Below are 16,031 nucleotides of genomic sequence, written 5' to 3'. Positions count from 1 at the left end.
TCCTCCCCCACCCAACAGCATTGACTTGCTCAGGGGGGTGGCGTTTTTTAATTCCCTCCCAACCGAGTGCGTTCTCTTTTTCGTAGAATGGGTCCAGCGAGAAACGTGAGGTCCGTCAGTTCCAGTTCACAGCCTGGCCAGACCACGGCGTCCCTGAGTATCCGACCCCGTTCCTGGCCTTCCTGAGAAGAGTGAAAACCTGCAACCCACCAGACGCAGGCCCCATCGTCGTACACTGCAGGTAACCATTTCTAGTCCATTCTGAATCTAAGCCACACACCCAAAGACCAGCAAGGTTGGAGGGGATGTGCCCAGCACAGAGCAAATTTGGGGCAGGGAGGGAACCACCTTGGTAGGTGATGATTTTAGAACACTCACTTCCTTGTGGACTAGAAAGTTGCTTCTTCTGTTTTGCATTGTATTGTGTACTGTGCTACACATTTCAGATTCCCTAATGCCCTGCAGGGGTAGGCAGTTTTAAGTCAACCTTAGTTTCCTTTCTCCAAATCTTTCTCCCATGTGTACTTGCCCACCAGCCAGACTCAAGATGTTCCGTTTTTGAGAGGTGCTGGGTGGCCCTTGTCACTGTAACAGGGCACATTGCTAGGACAAACTCACATGTGCACATGCACAGTCCTGCAGAGGCTTCTCTATTCAGATCCTCCAAATTCTTTTTCCATCTGCTGGCTGTAACCAGGCCCATGAGCAGCCAGGCCGTGGCCCAAGGGACGCATTGTATGACGGGATCTTTTCCGTTGTGGCCCCCTGGCTCCTCTTGTTGCTGATTGTTTGTCACCTGGTTCATCTTTGTTTCTTTCATTAAAAGTTTATTTATTTATTATTATTTATTTAATACATTTCCATACCACCCAAAACGCAAGTTCTCTGGGTGGTTTACAAAACAATAAAAACAGCCAATAAAAGATTAAAATATTTCAACAATTAAAATTAAAAGTTAAAACTATTAAAACACAATTAAAACAAGTTAACGGTTTTACTTAATATTTGCTGTCTAAGCCCTGCTAACTGAGCAAAAAGGCTCAGTTTTACATATCCACATAATGTGTGTGGCGATTCTCTTTATTGAGCATGGGGAGAGCAACTGGCCCTATCCATCCCCAGCACAGCATCCCTCCAGTGGCCGTTGCTGGTGTCTATCTTATGTTTATTTTTTAGATCGTGGGCAAGCAGCCATTTTATTCATTCATTCATATCTATGTAAACTGCTTTGGGAATTGTTTTTTTTAAAGTGGTATATAAATATTTGTCTTGTGTTTTTTTTTTCATTTTAACTTCTTGCTGCTTTGTCGTATTTGAAACCACTGTTCCAAAGGCAGACACACATTATGTGGATATGTGAAAATAGCGAGGACCTTTATCCTGGGGGTTGCTGAATTCTGCCCCAAAGTGTATAGGTCAGAGTGCTTTGCCTACCCTACTTAATTCTAGGTGTTCTTATAACATGATGCAGGTTCAAACTGGGCCTTAGGTTGCTTCCTAACAGTTGCTTAGCAAGAAAAAAAAAAGGGTGAATTGACTGATGCAACTCGAAATGTCATTTTCACAGGCCTCGCTGCAGGCTCCATATTGGATATCCTTCTTTTTTCCTGTCACATCCAGAGAGCTCAGAGGACTTTATTTTTTTCTTGGGGAGGGGGGAGGATTGAAGAGAAGATTAAAACGGATTTAGGAACCTGCTTGCACCCACAGGGAGGGGGGCTACGGTACGCAGAGGTAGCTGTCAACGGAGAAAGAGTATTAACTGTATCTTGGAAGAGTTTGGAGAGGCAGAAGCCACGTGGAGTGGGAGAAAGCCCCCCTCCCTGCCCCGCTCCCCATGGGCAGGTGGCATTCCTTAATTCAATTTACAATCCGACAAGGAACTCTCGGAGGCTTGAGTCAAATAAATCCCCATCATTCCCCTAGAGACATGCAGAGAGGCCTGTGGGGTCACTCTGCGCTTTAAAAAAACAGAAGAAGAAAAAAGAGCCACCCACGGTGATGTCCGTTCCCCCCCCCCGAGGTAATTTTTTACAGGTGTCCGTGGGGGAGGGTCCCCCTCCTACCGTCGACTGGAGCAAAGGCAGTCTGAACGTTCTCCGTGAGCGAGCAATTTATCTCTCGTCCTGCAGATGGCAATTATGAAACTGAATAAAAAGGCGTGCTAGTCTGACTAGGACCAGAGCATGCTCGGCCCTCTTGCTTCAGGAGCTGCAAAGTCTAATTAACAGAGATCAAAGCGGATGTTGGGGGGGGGTTGAGAGAGAGACGGGGAAAGGGACCCTGTGCTGTCTGAGTCAGAGGACGGAAATCTTTTTTGTGCGCCTGGCTACAAAAGCAGAGGGGGCGATTCGGGTAGTTCAGGGAATGCTGCCCACACTTCCATGACACGCGCACCACGTTGGGCGTTGCCGCACTGAGTTTCCGCAGTGAGGCAGAAGGGCTGTGGGGCACGTCTCTCCTCTTTGCTAAGCAGGGCACTTCCTGGCTTGCATCTGAATGGGTGGCTGCCAGTGTAACAGGGATTCCCAAAGGGACATTGCAGCTGGGGATTATGGGAGTTGTAGTCAACAACATCTGGGCCCACTGACGACTACATGTGAACACTGTCTGATGTAAGATATTCCCCTTAGGGGACGGGGCTGGAGCTCCGTGGTGAAGCATCTGCTTGCATGCAGAAGGTCCCAGGTTCACGGCATCTCCAGGTAGGGCTGGGAAAGACTCCTGCCTGAAACCCTGGAGAGACACTGCCAGTCTGTGCAGACAATACTGAGCTAGATGGACCAATGCCCTGACTCAGTAGAAGACAGCTTCCTATGTTCCTATTAGCGGGATTTTTTAAAAAAACAACAACCCCGCCGCCCAGTTTTCCCCACTTTGAATCCAAGCAGCTCACTTAACACCAAGCCCCATGGTTGAAGGGTGAGAAGAGGACACCCCTGATGGGAGGGTTGCAAACAGAGGTTTCTTAAGAAGAGGCCAAATCTGTGGCTAGAGCACATTAGGCAGCATCTTTTTGCAAAACGGTGCTGCTGACACATTCAGTGGCGCTCTTACCCCTGGACTGTCTTTGCGAAATCCAGGGCCTCCACACCCCCAGTTGGGGGTGGGGGCACAAATCCTCTTTCGTGGTTGCTGCTCGCCCACACTGCAACGGACAGCTGAGTGTGATTCTGACCTGTGCCAGGTGCTTTAGAGAGAGAGCGGGAAGTGGGAAAAGAAATATGTGAGAAAAGAATAGGGGGGTGATGCTTAACTTGCAGCGGGGGGGGGGCTTCCAGAAAGGGGGGGAGGGCAGCCTCCAAAGGACCTCTGAACACATTAAAAAAAATGCCTTGCATCTTTGAGTGGGGGGTGGATTGTGTGTGTGTGTGCACGTGTGTGCACGCACGCCCTCTCTCCCCTACCCAGTCCCCCCCCCCCTCAGATGACATTCGATCTAATTTCTCATGAAATGTAAACCCTGGAGCAGCTGGCTTGTTTGTTTATCCAATGTCTGTGGCACTTTACTGAGTAATGTCAAGTGAAACCGACAAGGCCTCTGCCCCCAAGGAGCTTACAGTTTTTAAATTTTGACTGTGTGGGGGGCAGGGGAGAGATGCTGAGGTCTGGGTGCCAGTTGCCCTACAAAATGATATTTCTCCCCACATCCATGCAAAAGGAATACAGACACTTCCAACAGAATCTATATCCACATCTAGGTTTATTATTATACAGCACCATCTGTGTGCTTATCGGCATTTTACGAAGAAATGAGAGCACAGGTCCCTACCCTGAGGGGATTGCTTTGTAAAATTGAGACCGTATAATAGAGTGAGGGGAGGCAGGGATATACTGAGGAAGAATGTGTGGTTTATTTAATGGGTGCATAACCAGGCTTAGTCACCAGAGAAAATGAGGACTCGAAAGTTTTGCCAAGGGCTGTGTGGGATAGGTGAGCTTTCAGAAGTGACTTACTTACTTACTTATTTATTGTTCAATTTTTATACCACCTTGCATATCACATCCCAAAGCAGTTTACAAAAGTTAAAATACAACTTTTAACAGCAAGGAAAATACATGGATAATGTGTGTATTCTTATTCTTTCATCGTGATGGGTGATGGGTGAGAGCGGGGAATGGATCAGCCCTGTGGGAAAACGAGGCATCTGCAGCTTGGACATGCTCCTCACCCCACCCCACCCCCCACCCTGCCGCTTCCTTTCAGCGCCGGAGTGGGCCGAACGGGCTGCTTCATCGTGATCGATGCCATGCTGGAGAGGATAAAGCATGAGAAGACGGTGGACATTTACGGGCACGTCACACTCATGAGGTCGCAGCGGAACTACATGGTGCAGACAGAAGACCAATACAGCTTCATCCACGACTCGCTGCTGGAAGCCGTCGCCTGCGGGAACACGGAGGTCCCCGCTCGGAATCTGTACACCTACATCCAGAAGCTGGCGCAGATAGAAGTTGGGGAGCACGTGACGGGCATGGAACTGGAGTTCAAAGTAAGGAGGCTGCACAACTCCCTCCTTCATGCGCACCAGCTAAATCCCAAAGTGGCCGCCTGCCGCCACGTCCTCTCCACCCGCCAGAGGCTAGTCTGGAGAAACATGAAAGCAGGGCTCAAAATTGTGCTACCTGTCTAAATACAGCCAATTAAGCCCATCTGCATATTTTCTTTGCATAATCTAGTTTCCGTTCAGGGGCGTAACTAGAATAGGGCAAGGGGAGACAGTTGTCTGGGGGCCCACTGCCTTGGGGGGCCCGCTAGAGGCAAGTCACATGACTGACTCCCCCAGCTGCTCACCTGCCCGGGCTTCCTTCAGTTGTATTCATCCTCCAAAATTGATGTGAGTGTTAAGACCTGGAGCTACCAGAACAGCATGTCTTTCACTAGTACCATGAAATGACTTGCATCGTCCACAATTTACAAAACCTTTTAAAAAATAATTTAGGATGATGTTCTATTGTGGCACATAGGGGGGAGATTATACATACATACATATATATATATACACACACACAAACATGTGTGTATAAATTTTGCTCTGCTTTTTGTTACCACTATTCAGCCTCATTTAGGATTTCTTAACTTCATGAGCTGAGCTTCAGTGAGGTGGGGGCATTTTAAAATCTTGTCTCTGAGCCCACTCCAACCTTGCTACGCCCCTGTTTCCGTTGCCATAAGGAAGGGGCTGTGCTCTCCCTACCAGCCTCGCATGGGGATCATTGGCTGCTGCCCTTCTCATTGTACAGAGGGCTGAAAGGTGACTTTAGGTCCTGCCCCACGTCCATAGGGCTTGCTCATCCAGCTTTCTAGCCTCAGCATCCCACTCGCTGTACCCAAGTGGCAAACGATCATCTGTCCCAGAATTTGGGGGTCTTAAATCTTTTCTTTAATTTTTTGTAAAAACTCAAATATCTGTCCCTCATTTATTTTTATTTATTTTATTTTATTTATCACATTTGTACACCGCCCCCAACTTTCATCTCTGGGCAGTTAACAATAGCATAAAACAAGTTAAAATATATACAAAAACTTAAAACAATTTAACCATTTAAAAAAATCATCCAAAAATTAAAACCTTAAAATTTTAAAGAACTGAAAAAGCTTGGGTGAAGAGGTGGGTTTTCAAATGCTTTCTAAAAATTGTCAGAGATGGGGAGGATCATATCTTAGTATCTCATGGATGCACAGAAGGGCTGTTTCATCCATTAATCTTTTGAATTACCAGGACAGTGCCCCTAATTCATTGAGCAGCAAATCTTCTTTGTGTTCAGATTACCATTTAATGCGTACTCCAAAAAAAATTGCAAGTGCTGGGTGCCATCTTGGGAGAGGCATTCCCACTTCTTTCATAAACAGGAGGGTTGGCCTTTTCTAGTAAGGGGCTTGCTGCCCCACAGGTGTTCAGTACCACAAAGAACCTGCCCCAAACTTTGCTGTTTTAATTCAAAATTATTCTATAGATTTTTAGAGATGGAATGTAATATTTGATTACCGTATTTTTGTGTATAGTCCCCACCCACAGCAACTGCCCACACTTTGGAAGGATTCTTGTAAAAAGGAAATTTGAAAGCCCGCACCCAGCTGCTCTCCACAGGGAAGAAACTGGGAGAGAAACCGAGGTGACTGGGAGAGAAATTGATGTTTATGTCTGCACCCTTTTAAGTTCCTACCTTGCCCCGCCCTTTTCCATTTGTAAAACTAAAAAATTAGTATTAACCCATGGGTTCTTGGTGCAAAGATACAGTAATCCGGGGGTTCCAGTGCATCCCCAGATATTGTTGGACTACAATACCCATCACCCCTCTGCCACAATGGCCAAAGCCCATTGGGGATGGTGGGCATTGTAATCTAAAATCATCTGTTCAGCCATTGTGGTGGGGATGATGGGAATTGTAATCAAACAACTTCTGGAGACCCAAGGTAGGAAACCAGTGGATTTGATTATAGGATGGTACAATTAATTGATTTGTGATTTCTTGAATCAGGTGATACTCTTGGCATTCTTTTTAAAGGCAATCAGATACCTTCAGACAAGCAAACAAATGTAAATGCTTTCAGGAACTGGTTCTCTCATTGGCATGAGAATCGTAGTAGAAACGGTGCTACATGGAGGCTGTTGTCCTTCACAACAAAAATTGGTTCTAAACCACTGACCCCCCGCCATGTCCTCACTCCTTTCCCCCTGCCAGAGACTTGCCAACTCGAAAGCTCACACGTCCAGGTTCATCAGTGCCAACCTCCCATGCAACAAATTCAAGAACCGCCTCGTCAACATCATGCCATACGAGACCACGCGGGTTTGCCTTCAGCCCATCCGAGGAGTGGAGGGCTCCGACTACATCAACGCCAGCTTCATTGACGGATACAGGTACGGGGCATGCTGGTTACCTACTGCGCGTCCACACACACTCACCCCATCCCCTGTTCCCCTGGCTCTTCCGGCTGTGCCGCTTCACTGCTGAGGGGGTAGCAAGTGAGGAGCACCCACAGAGGAGGGAGAGGGGTGGGGAAAGAGGTGGGACTTATTTCCACCCATAGAGTTGGGCTGGCTAGAGTGGCGCTGCTGCCTGCAGCACTCCTCCTTGGGCACGCTGCCAAATTTGTGACTCCCTTCACCTGGGCACATGTTCTTAAGAAGACAAGCTAGATGGGTTAACGGTGTGGCTGAGTGTAAGGCAGCTACCTAGGGCAGGGGTTCCCGAATCCCAACCTGTGGTACTCCAGATGTTGCTGAACTACAACTCCCGTCATCCCCAGTCACAGTAAATTGTAGCTGGGGGTGATGGGAGTTGTAGTTCAGCAACATCTGCAATACCACAGGTTGGGACCCCCTGACCATGGGGAGGGGACCACAGCTCAGAGGAAGAGCATCTGCTTTGGATTTAGAAGGTCACAGGTTCAGTCCCTGGCAGCATCTCCAGGTAGGGCTGGGAAAAGAGCCCTACCTGAAGCCTTGTACTAGACGGACCAATGGTCCTCTGTAATGGTCCAATAGGGTCCTAAGTAAGATCAGTACAGGTATGGAGGGGCCTCCCAGTTTTTGTGGCAGTTGCTCCTAGAAAAATTGGGAGCGCCTCCATACCTGCATTGATCTTACATAGGATCTATGTAAGGGGATTTTATCCCAAATCCCCTGCTCCCATATGAATCTGCCCACCAGTTAAAAACGTCTGGAGAGGCTCTGCTCCATGTGCCGACATCTGGACAGATTCTGGTGGTGAGCACACAGGACAGGGCCTTTTCAGTGGTCACCCCTTCCCAGGAAGACCCATATTGCCCTTCTGAGTTTCCAGGGGGTGGTGAAGACTGGAGGCTTTTAATATTGCAGTTTCTGCCTGCAGTTTTTAGCACATAAAGATTTGTGGAGTATGTTTCTTTTTTTAATGTGCTTTTATGTGGGGCAGCCTTTGTATGAAGCTGCAGTTGGTACAGAATGCAGATGACAGATTGGTCTCTGGGGCTACCCGGAGAGATCATATTACACACCTTTTGAAAGCACGACACTGGCTGCCAATACGTTTCTGGGTGAAATACAAAGTGCTGGTTCTTACCTATAAAGCCCTGAACAAACCGCCCAAGGTATTTAAGATAACACCTATGGTATTTAGCTGTCCAAGGTATTTAAGAGAACATCGTCCAAAACATATGCCTCTGGGTGGTTTACAATAAAACAATACAAATTAAAACAAAATGTAAACGTTAAAACATTAGGATAATGTAAAAATTAGCACAGTGTCAAAAATCGCAAGTCAAATTAAAAGCCTGAGTGGACCCTGTTGCCTATTAAGATCATCAGGAGAGGTCTGGTTGCAGTTGCCACCAGCTCGATTGGTGGCAACTCAAAACTGGGCCCTTTTCTAGGGTTGCCCCAGGACTTTGGAACGTGCCAAATTAGAGCCTCCCCTTCTTCAGATGTTTTAAAGAAAACTCTGAAAACATACCTGTTGAATCAGGCTTTTAATTTATAGTTTTAGTTTTTATCTTTATTTTGTGTTGATGTTTTAATTGTGTTTTAGACTGTACACCGCCCAGAGATTTGCATACGGGGCAGTATAGAAATGTGCTGAATGAATAGTTTATCGATTTGCATCTTCCACTGGCAGGCAACAGAAAGCATATATTGCCACCCAAGGACCATTGGCAGAAACCACAGAGGACTTCTGGCGCATGTTGTGGGAGAACAATTCGACCATCGTTGTGATGTTGACCAAGCTCCGGGAAATGGGTCGGGTAAGCAGGGAGACTCCAGGGGAGGAGGAGGAGCAGAGCAGGCGACCCGGCCTCTTGGCAAGAGCGCTGCTGCTGCTGCCGCCCTCCGCCTGCTATGGTGGTTGACGCTGAATGGCAAACTGTTTGCAGGCAGCCAGCTATGTCCCCTCCTTAGATATTGCTCAGGTCTTGGCAGTGGGGAGAGGGGGAACGCCTTTTCAAGGTGCATCTGTCAGGCAGGATAGCAGGTCCACGCAGGAGAGAGCAAGCACGCTGAGATCTCTTGGCTTGGAAGAATTGGAGATGCACACAAGCACCATCATGTTTAAGCTGTCTTAATCAGGGTGGGAGAAGGACTGCGATGAAAGGAAGTAACCCAAACCTTGGGGGCATGGAGGGACGTGACACAACCTGATTTTCAAAAGGTGCCCGATGTATCGAAAACCCAGGCTTTAAGCGGATGCTCTCCTCTCTGTTGCTTTTTCTTTGTTATCCCTACCCATGAGGCTTTGGCTACGTTACTTGCATGCAGCCCAAGATGGTGAGCTCCTTTTAAATGTGGCTAAAAACAGAAGTGGCACACCTTTGGAAGATGCATCAGTGAGGCCAAAGAGGTGGTCCTGCGCAACCTTAAGGGTGGTGGGACACGGGGAGAATCACCAGGGTGTCTGTTTTGGAGACTGGAGAATGAGTGGGGCTGTGTGCCAGCTGGTTTTAAAAATTAAAGCAAGGAAACTGTGACAAAGCTGGAGGAGGCCTAAGAAGAAAGGGAGCTGCAGCAGCTTGCTGGCAGTAAAGGTTATGGGGTGGAGACCTGTCTTCCGGAGGTACTCATCTGAGTCCTCAAGAACTTCCAAGTGAAGCACAGATGGGGAGAGGACACAGCATCGGCTGAGGGCCGTGCAAGCTACCAGGAGAACTCATTTACCCCAGGGCGCCCAACCTTGGCTTGCCAGAGGTCGTTGGACTACAACTCCCATCATCCCCAGCCACAATGACCAAAGGGGATGATGGGACTTGGATCCATCTGTCCTCAGTTCTCAGGTCTCTCTTTGTACAACGCAGGATTAATTTGTGCCCTGTGCAGTGTTCAGATGGGCTGTGGCGATGCCCGTTCCTTTAGAGCAGGGCTTCTCAACCTTGAGTCCCCCATTTGCTGTTGGACTACAACTCCCATCATCCCCAGACACCATGGGCAAAGGGGATGGTGGAAGTTGCAGCCCTGTGTCAGCTGAGAGGTGGTAGCAAGAACCTCTGGGTTAATTGCCCCGTACAGAACTGTGCCCCCTTTTTTGCTGCTGTTGGTTGCCTTCGGGTTGTCTTGACCAAATAGGAGATGAAACACTGGGAAAGGAAAGAAAAACCACCATGACTTGCTTGTGGCCCATGCAATTCCCTCTCCTCGGCCAACAGGAAAAGTGCCATCAATACTGGCCAGCAGAGCGGTCCGCGCGGTACCAGTACTTTGTGGTGGACCCCATGGCGGAGTACAACATGCCACAGTACATCCTGCGGGAGTTCAAAGTCACCGATGCCAGGGTGAGTCCACACTCGGCATGCTTCCTGTGCCCCTTTTGTCCAGGGAGGGCTGGTGCTCAGTGCTCGGAGAAGCGGAGGTTTCTGAGACATCCAGCCTGGTTCTGTCTGGGCGGCAGTGGCGCACCTAGGCCGTTTCGAAGCCCGGACCTTTGGAGGGCTTCAGAGGCCCCCCGCCGCAAGGCCGTCCCTTAATTTATTTTAAAAAAAAAAAAACCTGCCTGACTGAAGGCGCCCCTGGAGTCTGTGGCTGGTGGGCAAGAGGCTGGCAGGGGTGGGGGGGACACGTCTTCAGGCAGAGAGAGCGCTGGCATGCCCAGGGCCAGTCCACCTTTGTGAGGAGGAGGTGCAAAAGGGGGTACACAGGGCGATCCCCCGCACCCCCCACCCAGCCTGCTCCCCCGCAGCAAGAAGACTCGGACCGGCAGTCAATGCCTCCTGCACTTCTCCTCTGGCCAGCCAGGAACGCTCTGCCACAGCTGCTTGGGCCCCACCTGTGGTCCCCTCCTGCCCGCTGCCCCGGCCTCCCTCTGCGCCGGAGAGGCAGGGGCGTAGCTATAATTGAGCGAAAGGGTTCAAAGAACACGGGCCCCCAGCTCCTGAGGGCCCTCCAGCTCCACCCCTCTATATTTTCTTCATTATCTCCCTCACTCTGGGGGGCCGCCAGAGAGAGGGATGAACACGGGCCCCTTCTCCCCTAGCTACACCCCTGCGGAGAGGCATGCCTGGACTTCCCTCGACGCCTCCTCCTGGGACTCCTCCGGAAAGAGGAGGAAAGCTCCTGCCGCCACCCCGCACCCACAGCAGCAGTGGGGCAGGCACGGAGTGGCAGCAGGCCTCTGGAGGCCCCCCAGAACATTTGGAGCCCCCCCAGAAGGGGGCCACGGACCAAACCCCCAAGGTCCATGCCTAAGAGCGCCTCTGCTCAGGGGTCTTTTCCAGTGCGGCCCCCGGTGCCTTTTGAACTGGAGCTGCAGCAGACTGAACCCGGGACCTGCTTCGGTGCAAGGAAGGGTTCAACCGAACCCCCACCCACCCACCCCTCCACGCCAGCTTCAAGGTGGAGCCACTGAGCTCCAGCCACTGTGCCCCTCAGATGCTTGCCCAAAAGCCCATGCTGGCTGGCCTCTTCCGGTCTTCTCCAGATCCTTTTTTTAAACAAACAAGTTCCTCATAAAGGAGTTGGGAATCACTCATGTAGCAGGAAGTGCAGCTGGGGTTATTATCTGCCGTTTTGCCAGACTGCCATGCCAATTATGGCACTGCCCAGCAAACCGTGTGAGGGCACACGAAGCTCTTACATCTTTAAACAGCTCTCTGCTTGGCCAGGGAGGGGGGGCAGAGCACCAGGCAGCCCCTACGGAAAGCCGCTTGGAGCTTTTGAAAGGAGGCATTCCATGCTGACTTCGTATCATTTAGGGCAGGGCTTCACCTCTTCAGCCCTGCAGACACTGGACTGCAGGCCACCTTCCCTGACTATTGGCCACTGCAGCTGGGGATGGTAGGAATTGTACTTTATTCTTTCAATCTTTTCTGCTCTCACCACCGGAGAGGAGACATGTGTTCCACAGCAACCTGGCAACTCCAGGATGTTACTTCTGAGGCCGTGTGGTGCAGTGGTGAGAAGGTCTGCTGGGGCCTGCGATCAAATCTCTGCTCTTCCATAAAATGCGCGCTCTCTCGCTCTCTCTCTCTCTCCCCCCACCCCCCGAACTATCACACAGGGTTGTTGTAAAGATAAAATGGGTTTGGGGGTGGTGGGGGAGACGGAGGTTTGTGAAACCTTTACGCCACCATGAACTGCTGGGTGGAAAGGGGGAATATAAATGTAATGAGTAATTCTGCCTTCCCCCCATCAGTGAGTTCCGCTGTTATGCAGAGACTCCTGTGACCAGCCCACACACTCTGCTGTACCATCCCTTCAAAAAGGGAGCTTGTATCGGAAGCAAACTCCATTCCAAAGCAAAGAAGTGCAGTTCTCTTGCCAGCTTACCTCTCTCCCTGGCTAGTCTGGGGTTGCTGGTTTGTTTGGGGGGGAGGGTTCCCCTCCCACCAGCTTATCGCAATTTTTCTTCACCTCCCCGCCTTCCAAATACCTCAGCTGTGTGAATTCTGGCAACAATGCTATGGCTGCATTTCCTTCGAGCAGCTGCTGCTGGTCTCCCGCTGTGTAATTTCTTTGAATGCGTTTCAAAAGATTATTATGTTCCGGGAAGATGTGTATGGTGCAAAAAAAAAAATTCTTTTAGATAGATATATAAATATATGGAAGGGCACAAACAGTTTTAAAAGGCCACTGCTGCAGATTGCAAAGCAGCCTGTTTGAGATCAGAGGGACTTGTCTGCTGCTCCTGTAGCTGTTTCCATTTTAAAATATTATATTTTTTTATCCCGGCCGTCGTCCAAGGAGCTTGGGGTAGTGTACGTGAGCCCCGCTTGTCAGTTTAATAATTACAACAACCCTGTGAGGCAGTCTGGACTTTGAGCATGCTGTTCTTTGTACGCTTTGTTGAAAATGCCTTCTTAAATTTGTTTCCCTCTGTAAACAAAGGTCACCCACTGAGCTTCATGGCTGAGTGGGGGATTTGAACCCAGGTCTCAAACATCGCCATCAGTTTCTGAAGGTGCTCAGAAGAGCCCATCATCAATCCCTGAGGCCTCCGCTCTGCTAAGAAAACTAATGAAGCAGTTCTTGTAGCCAAGAAGGTTACTCTGTCATCATCCCCTCTCTCCCATCCCATCCATGAAGTGTTTTCTTTGATGAGGCTTGAGGACCCAATCAGATTTCCATAATCTACCCCATTTATCCAGCTTTCAGCACCATCCCCTTTTAGTTCCACAACAGGGCACTGAGTTTGATTTTTGCATCTATCCGCAGCCAGGCCTTGGCGTAATTGCAGTTATTTCTTTTTTCCGAACTGTAGGATGGTCAGTCACGGACCGTGCGTCAGTTCCAGTTCACTGACTGGCCAGAGCAAGGTGTGCCAAAATCCGGCGAAGGGTTTATCGATTTCATCGGACAGGTGCACAAAACTAAGGAGCAGTTTGGACAGGACGGCCCCATCTCCGTCCACTGCAGGTGAGCTGACAGCCCGCCCGACACATAGCTTCTAAGACTCCCTTCACGCAGAAGAGAGAAGTTGGAAGCTTTTTTTTTTTTTTTAAGTGTGTTGGGGAGGGAGAAATGAAGGTAGCTCAGAGCCCTCTCCGTCCTCTTTCACAAATCCTCCTCCTGCTAATTCGCACCTTGGAATTAAAAAGAGCCGCTCAGCCAACGCTAATGCTAAGCCAAAGGAAGGTTCTGCGGATGGAAACTTCAGCGCTTCCTCCGGATTGGCTGGCCCAGAGGAGAGGATGCAGCTTCACCTCCTTATCAAATCCCTGGCAGGATTCTTTCATTAGTGCACAGTTAAGCTGGAGTCCAGCTTCCAAATACTGGAGGATTCTGAGCGTTTTTCCGTTCCGTTTTGTTCCTTTAAAGCTAGCTCCTAATTGCAGCAAATTTCCTTCTGCAAGCCCAAGATCCCCGGCCCCTTCATAGCTCCCAGCATGTGCAGATCGCTAACCCCTGACAGTTTTAAGGCATCTGAAAATCACACGCTTGGCCTCTCTCACCCAGGCCTTCCAATTTAGAGTATTCCGGTTGCTCTTGTTACTAGTTCATCTGCAGCTTTGTTTAAAATGCCCTCAGTATCCCCCCCCACTCCCCGCCCAGTTATTTCTTTGTAAAGGATGTTAACTGGTAAGTGCGGTTGTTCTGTATTACTGAAGAACATATCTGACTTATTTATACATTTATTTTACCAAATTTGTAGACCACCCCAAACTTCATACTCTGGGTGGTATACGATGACGTGAAAATAAAACCCTTAAAACAATTTAAAAGCACAGTCAAATTAAAAGCTTGGGTGAAAAGATGAGTCTTTAAGGACGTTTTTAAAAGTTGTCAGAGATGGGAAGGCTCTTATTTCAGCAGGGAGCACATCCCAGAGTCTCAGGGCGGCAAGAAAGGAGGCCTGTCCCTCTGTAGCCACCAGACAAGCCGGTGGCAACTGCAGACAGAACTCTCTGGATTATCTCAGTGGGTGAAGAAGCTCATGGGGAAGAGACATTCTCTTAAATACCCAGGGCCGAAGCTGTTTGGGGCTTTATAACCAGCACCTTGTATTTTGCCCAGAAACTTATCAGCAGCCAGTGTAGCTCTTTCAATACAGGAGTAATTTGTTCTTTCCAAGATGACCCAGAGACTAACCTGGCTGCCGCATTCTGAACCAACTGCAGTTTCCAGACTATGTACAAAGGCAGCCACATATAGAGCACATTGCAGTAGTCCAGTCTGGAGGTTACCAGCAGATTGTACCACTGTTCTGAGGTTATCTTATCTCAAGAAATAAATGCAGCTGGAGTACCAGGCAAAGCAGTTAGAAAAGCACCTCTGGCCACTGCCTCAACCTGGGACACCAGGGAGAGATTTGGATCCAGAAGCACTCCCAGACTGCATGCCTGCTCCTTCTGGGGAAGCAAGACCCTGTCCAGAACCAGAAGATCAAAATTGTCTCCCGTGTTCCCACCCCGCACAATGAGTACCTCCATCTTATTAGGATTCAGTCTCAGTTTGTCATTCCTCATCCAGCCCATCACTGCCTCCAGGCAGGCATTTAGGGAGGTCATGCCTTCTCCTGATGATGCTGACATGGAGAAATAGATTTGGGTGTCATCAGCCCACTGATAACACCCTGCACCAAATCTCCTGATGATCTCTCCCAGCAGTTTCATGTAGATGTTAAATGAACTGGTCAGATTGAAATACATTTGCACCATACAAAATAGGAATCATTTTGTTAGCCGCCCCATAACAAATTGACTGGGCAGCTCACAACACCACAGAATGTTGAAGAAGGGGTTATTTTGAGAACTGTGGGAGAGAATTTGTCGCCTTCTAAGCTGCAGATGACCCTATAACCTCAGTTCTCAGAGAGAATCTATAACCTCAGAGAGCCCTTGACTGTAGTTCCTCAGAGTTTCAAATGGGATCATCCCCAGACTGGGGACTGAACCCAGGACCACCTGCAGGAAAATCATGGGATGTACTAGAGTGAGCTATAGCCCCTCCTTTATGAACTGCCTTCTGCAGACCATTGGTCCATCTAGCTCACTATGGTCTGCTCTGTCCGGCAGAAGCTCTCCCAGGCTTCACACAGGAAAAGGTCTTTTCCAGCCCTACCTGGGACCTTCTGCTTGCAAAGCAGGGCCTGTGCCACTGATCTATGTCGGTATGCAGGATGTTTGATCCACGACAAAGCCCTCTCTCCTAGAGGCTATATTAACCTTATTAGCTTGCATGACCCCTGGGGAATAGGTGGGGTGTGTCTTTCCCCACTTCCTCCTGCTTCACATCAAACATCATCTCCAGCCCCCACGGCTACCGAAGGTGGCTCTCTAGCTGTTTCCCCTCTTTGCGCCAAATCAAGGTTCCGGGAGGTGTGAGCCAGCCCCCCTCCGAGGTTTCCTACACGCCAGCAGCTCCGTCAAGAGCGGCAAATCCCTCAGAGGAGTTGCATGTTGCTAATCTGCGATTAAAGCCTTACTTGATTAATCGCGCCACTGGAGAGATTAAAGCTCCCAGCCTGAGCTGGCTGGCTTGCTTGTTTTCAAACTTAGCAGAGTAGCACGGAGTTGTTGTGCAGAATACATTGTCCGGGTGAGCCCCTCCACTCTCCTGAGCTGCACCGCAAGCGAGCCTGGCCAAGCGGCTACCAAGAGGGCAACGCTGCCATGATCTTGATCG

The 16,031-nt window shown here is 49.4% G+C and overlaps 1 protein-coding gene across 16 annotated transcripts in view; it reads left to right on the top strand.

Moving 5' to 3' along the window:
• PTPRS (protein tyrosine phosphatase receptor type S) overlaps positions 1-16,031 on the top strand; it is a 346,861-nt gene that overhangs the window by 325,315 nt on the left and 5,515 nt on the right. For all 16 annotated transcript variants that reach the window (XM_053301444.1, XM_053301445.1, XM_053301446.1 and 13 more), the window contains 6 exons: positions 87-241; positions 4,208-4,493; positions 6,688-6,866; positions 8,602-8,728; positions 10,121-10,246; positions 13,168-13,322. In XM_053301444.1, coding sequence (XP_053157419.1) covers positions 87-241; positions 4,208-4,493; positions 6,688-6,866; positions 8,602-8,728; positions 10,121-10,246; positions 13,168-13,322 — 1,028 coding nt within the window. The remainder of the gene's footprint in view (positions 1-86; positions 242-4,207; positions 4,494-6,687; positions 6,867-8,601; positions 8,729-10,120; positions 10,247-13,167; positions 13,323-16,031) is intronic.

This window comes from Hemicordylus capensis, chromosome 2, assembly GCF_027244095.1.
Source record: "Hemicordylus capensis ecotype Gifberg chromosome 2, rHemCap1.1.pri, whole genome shotgun sequence".
Taxonomy (NCBI): Eukaryota; Metazoa; Chordata; class Lepidosauria; order Squamata; family Cordylidae; genus Hemicordylus; species Hemicordylus capensis.
This window is presented reverse-complemented; position numbering and strand designations above follow the sequence as displayed.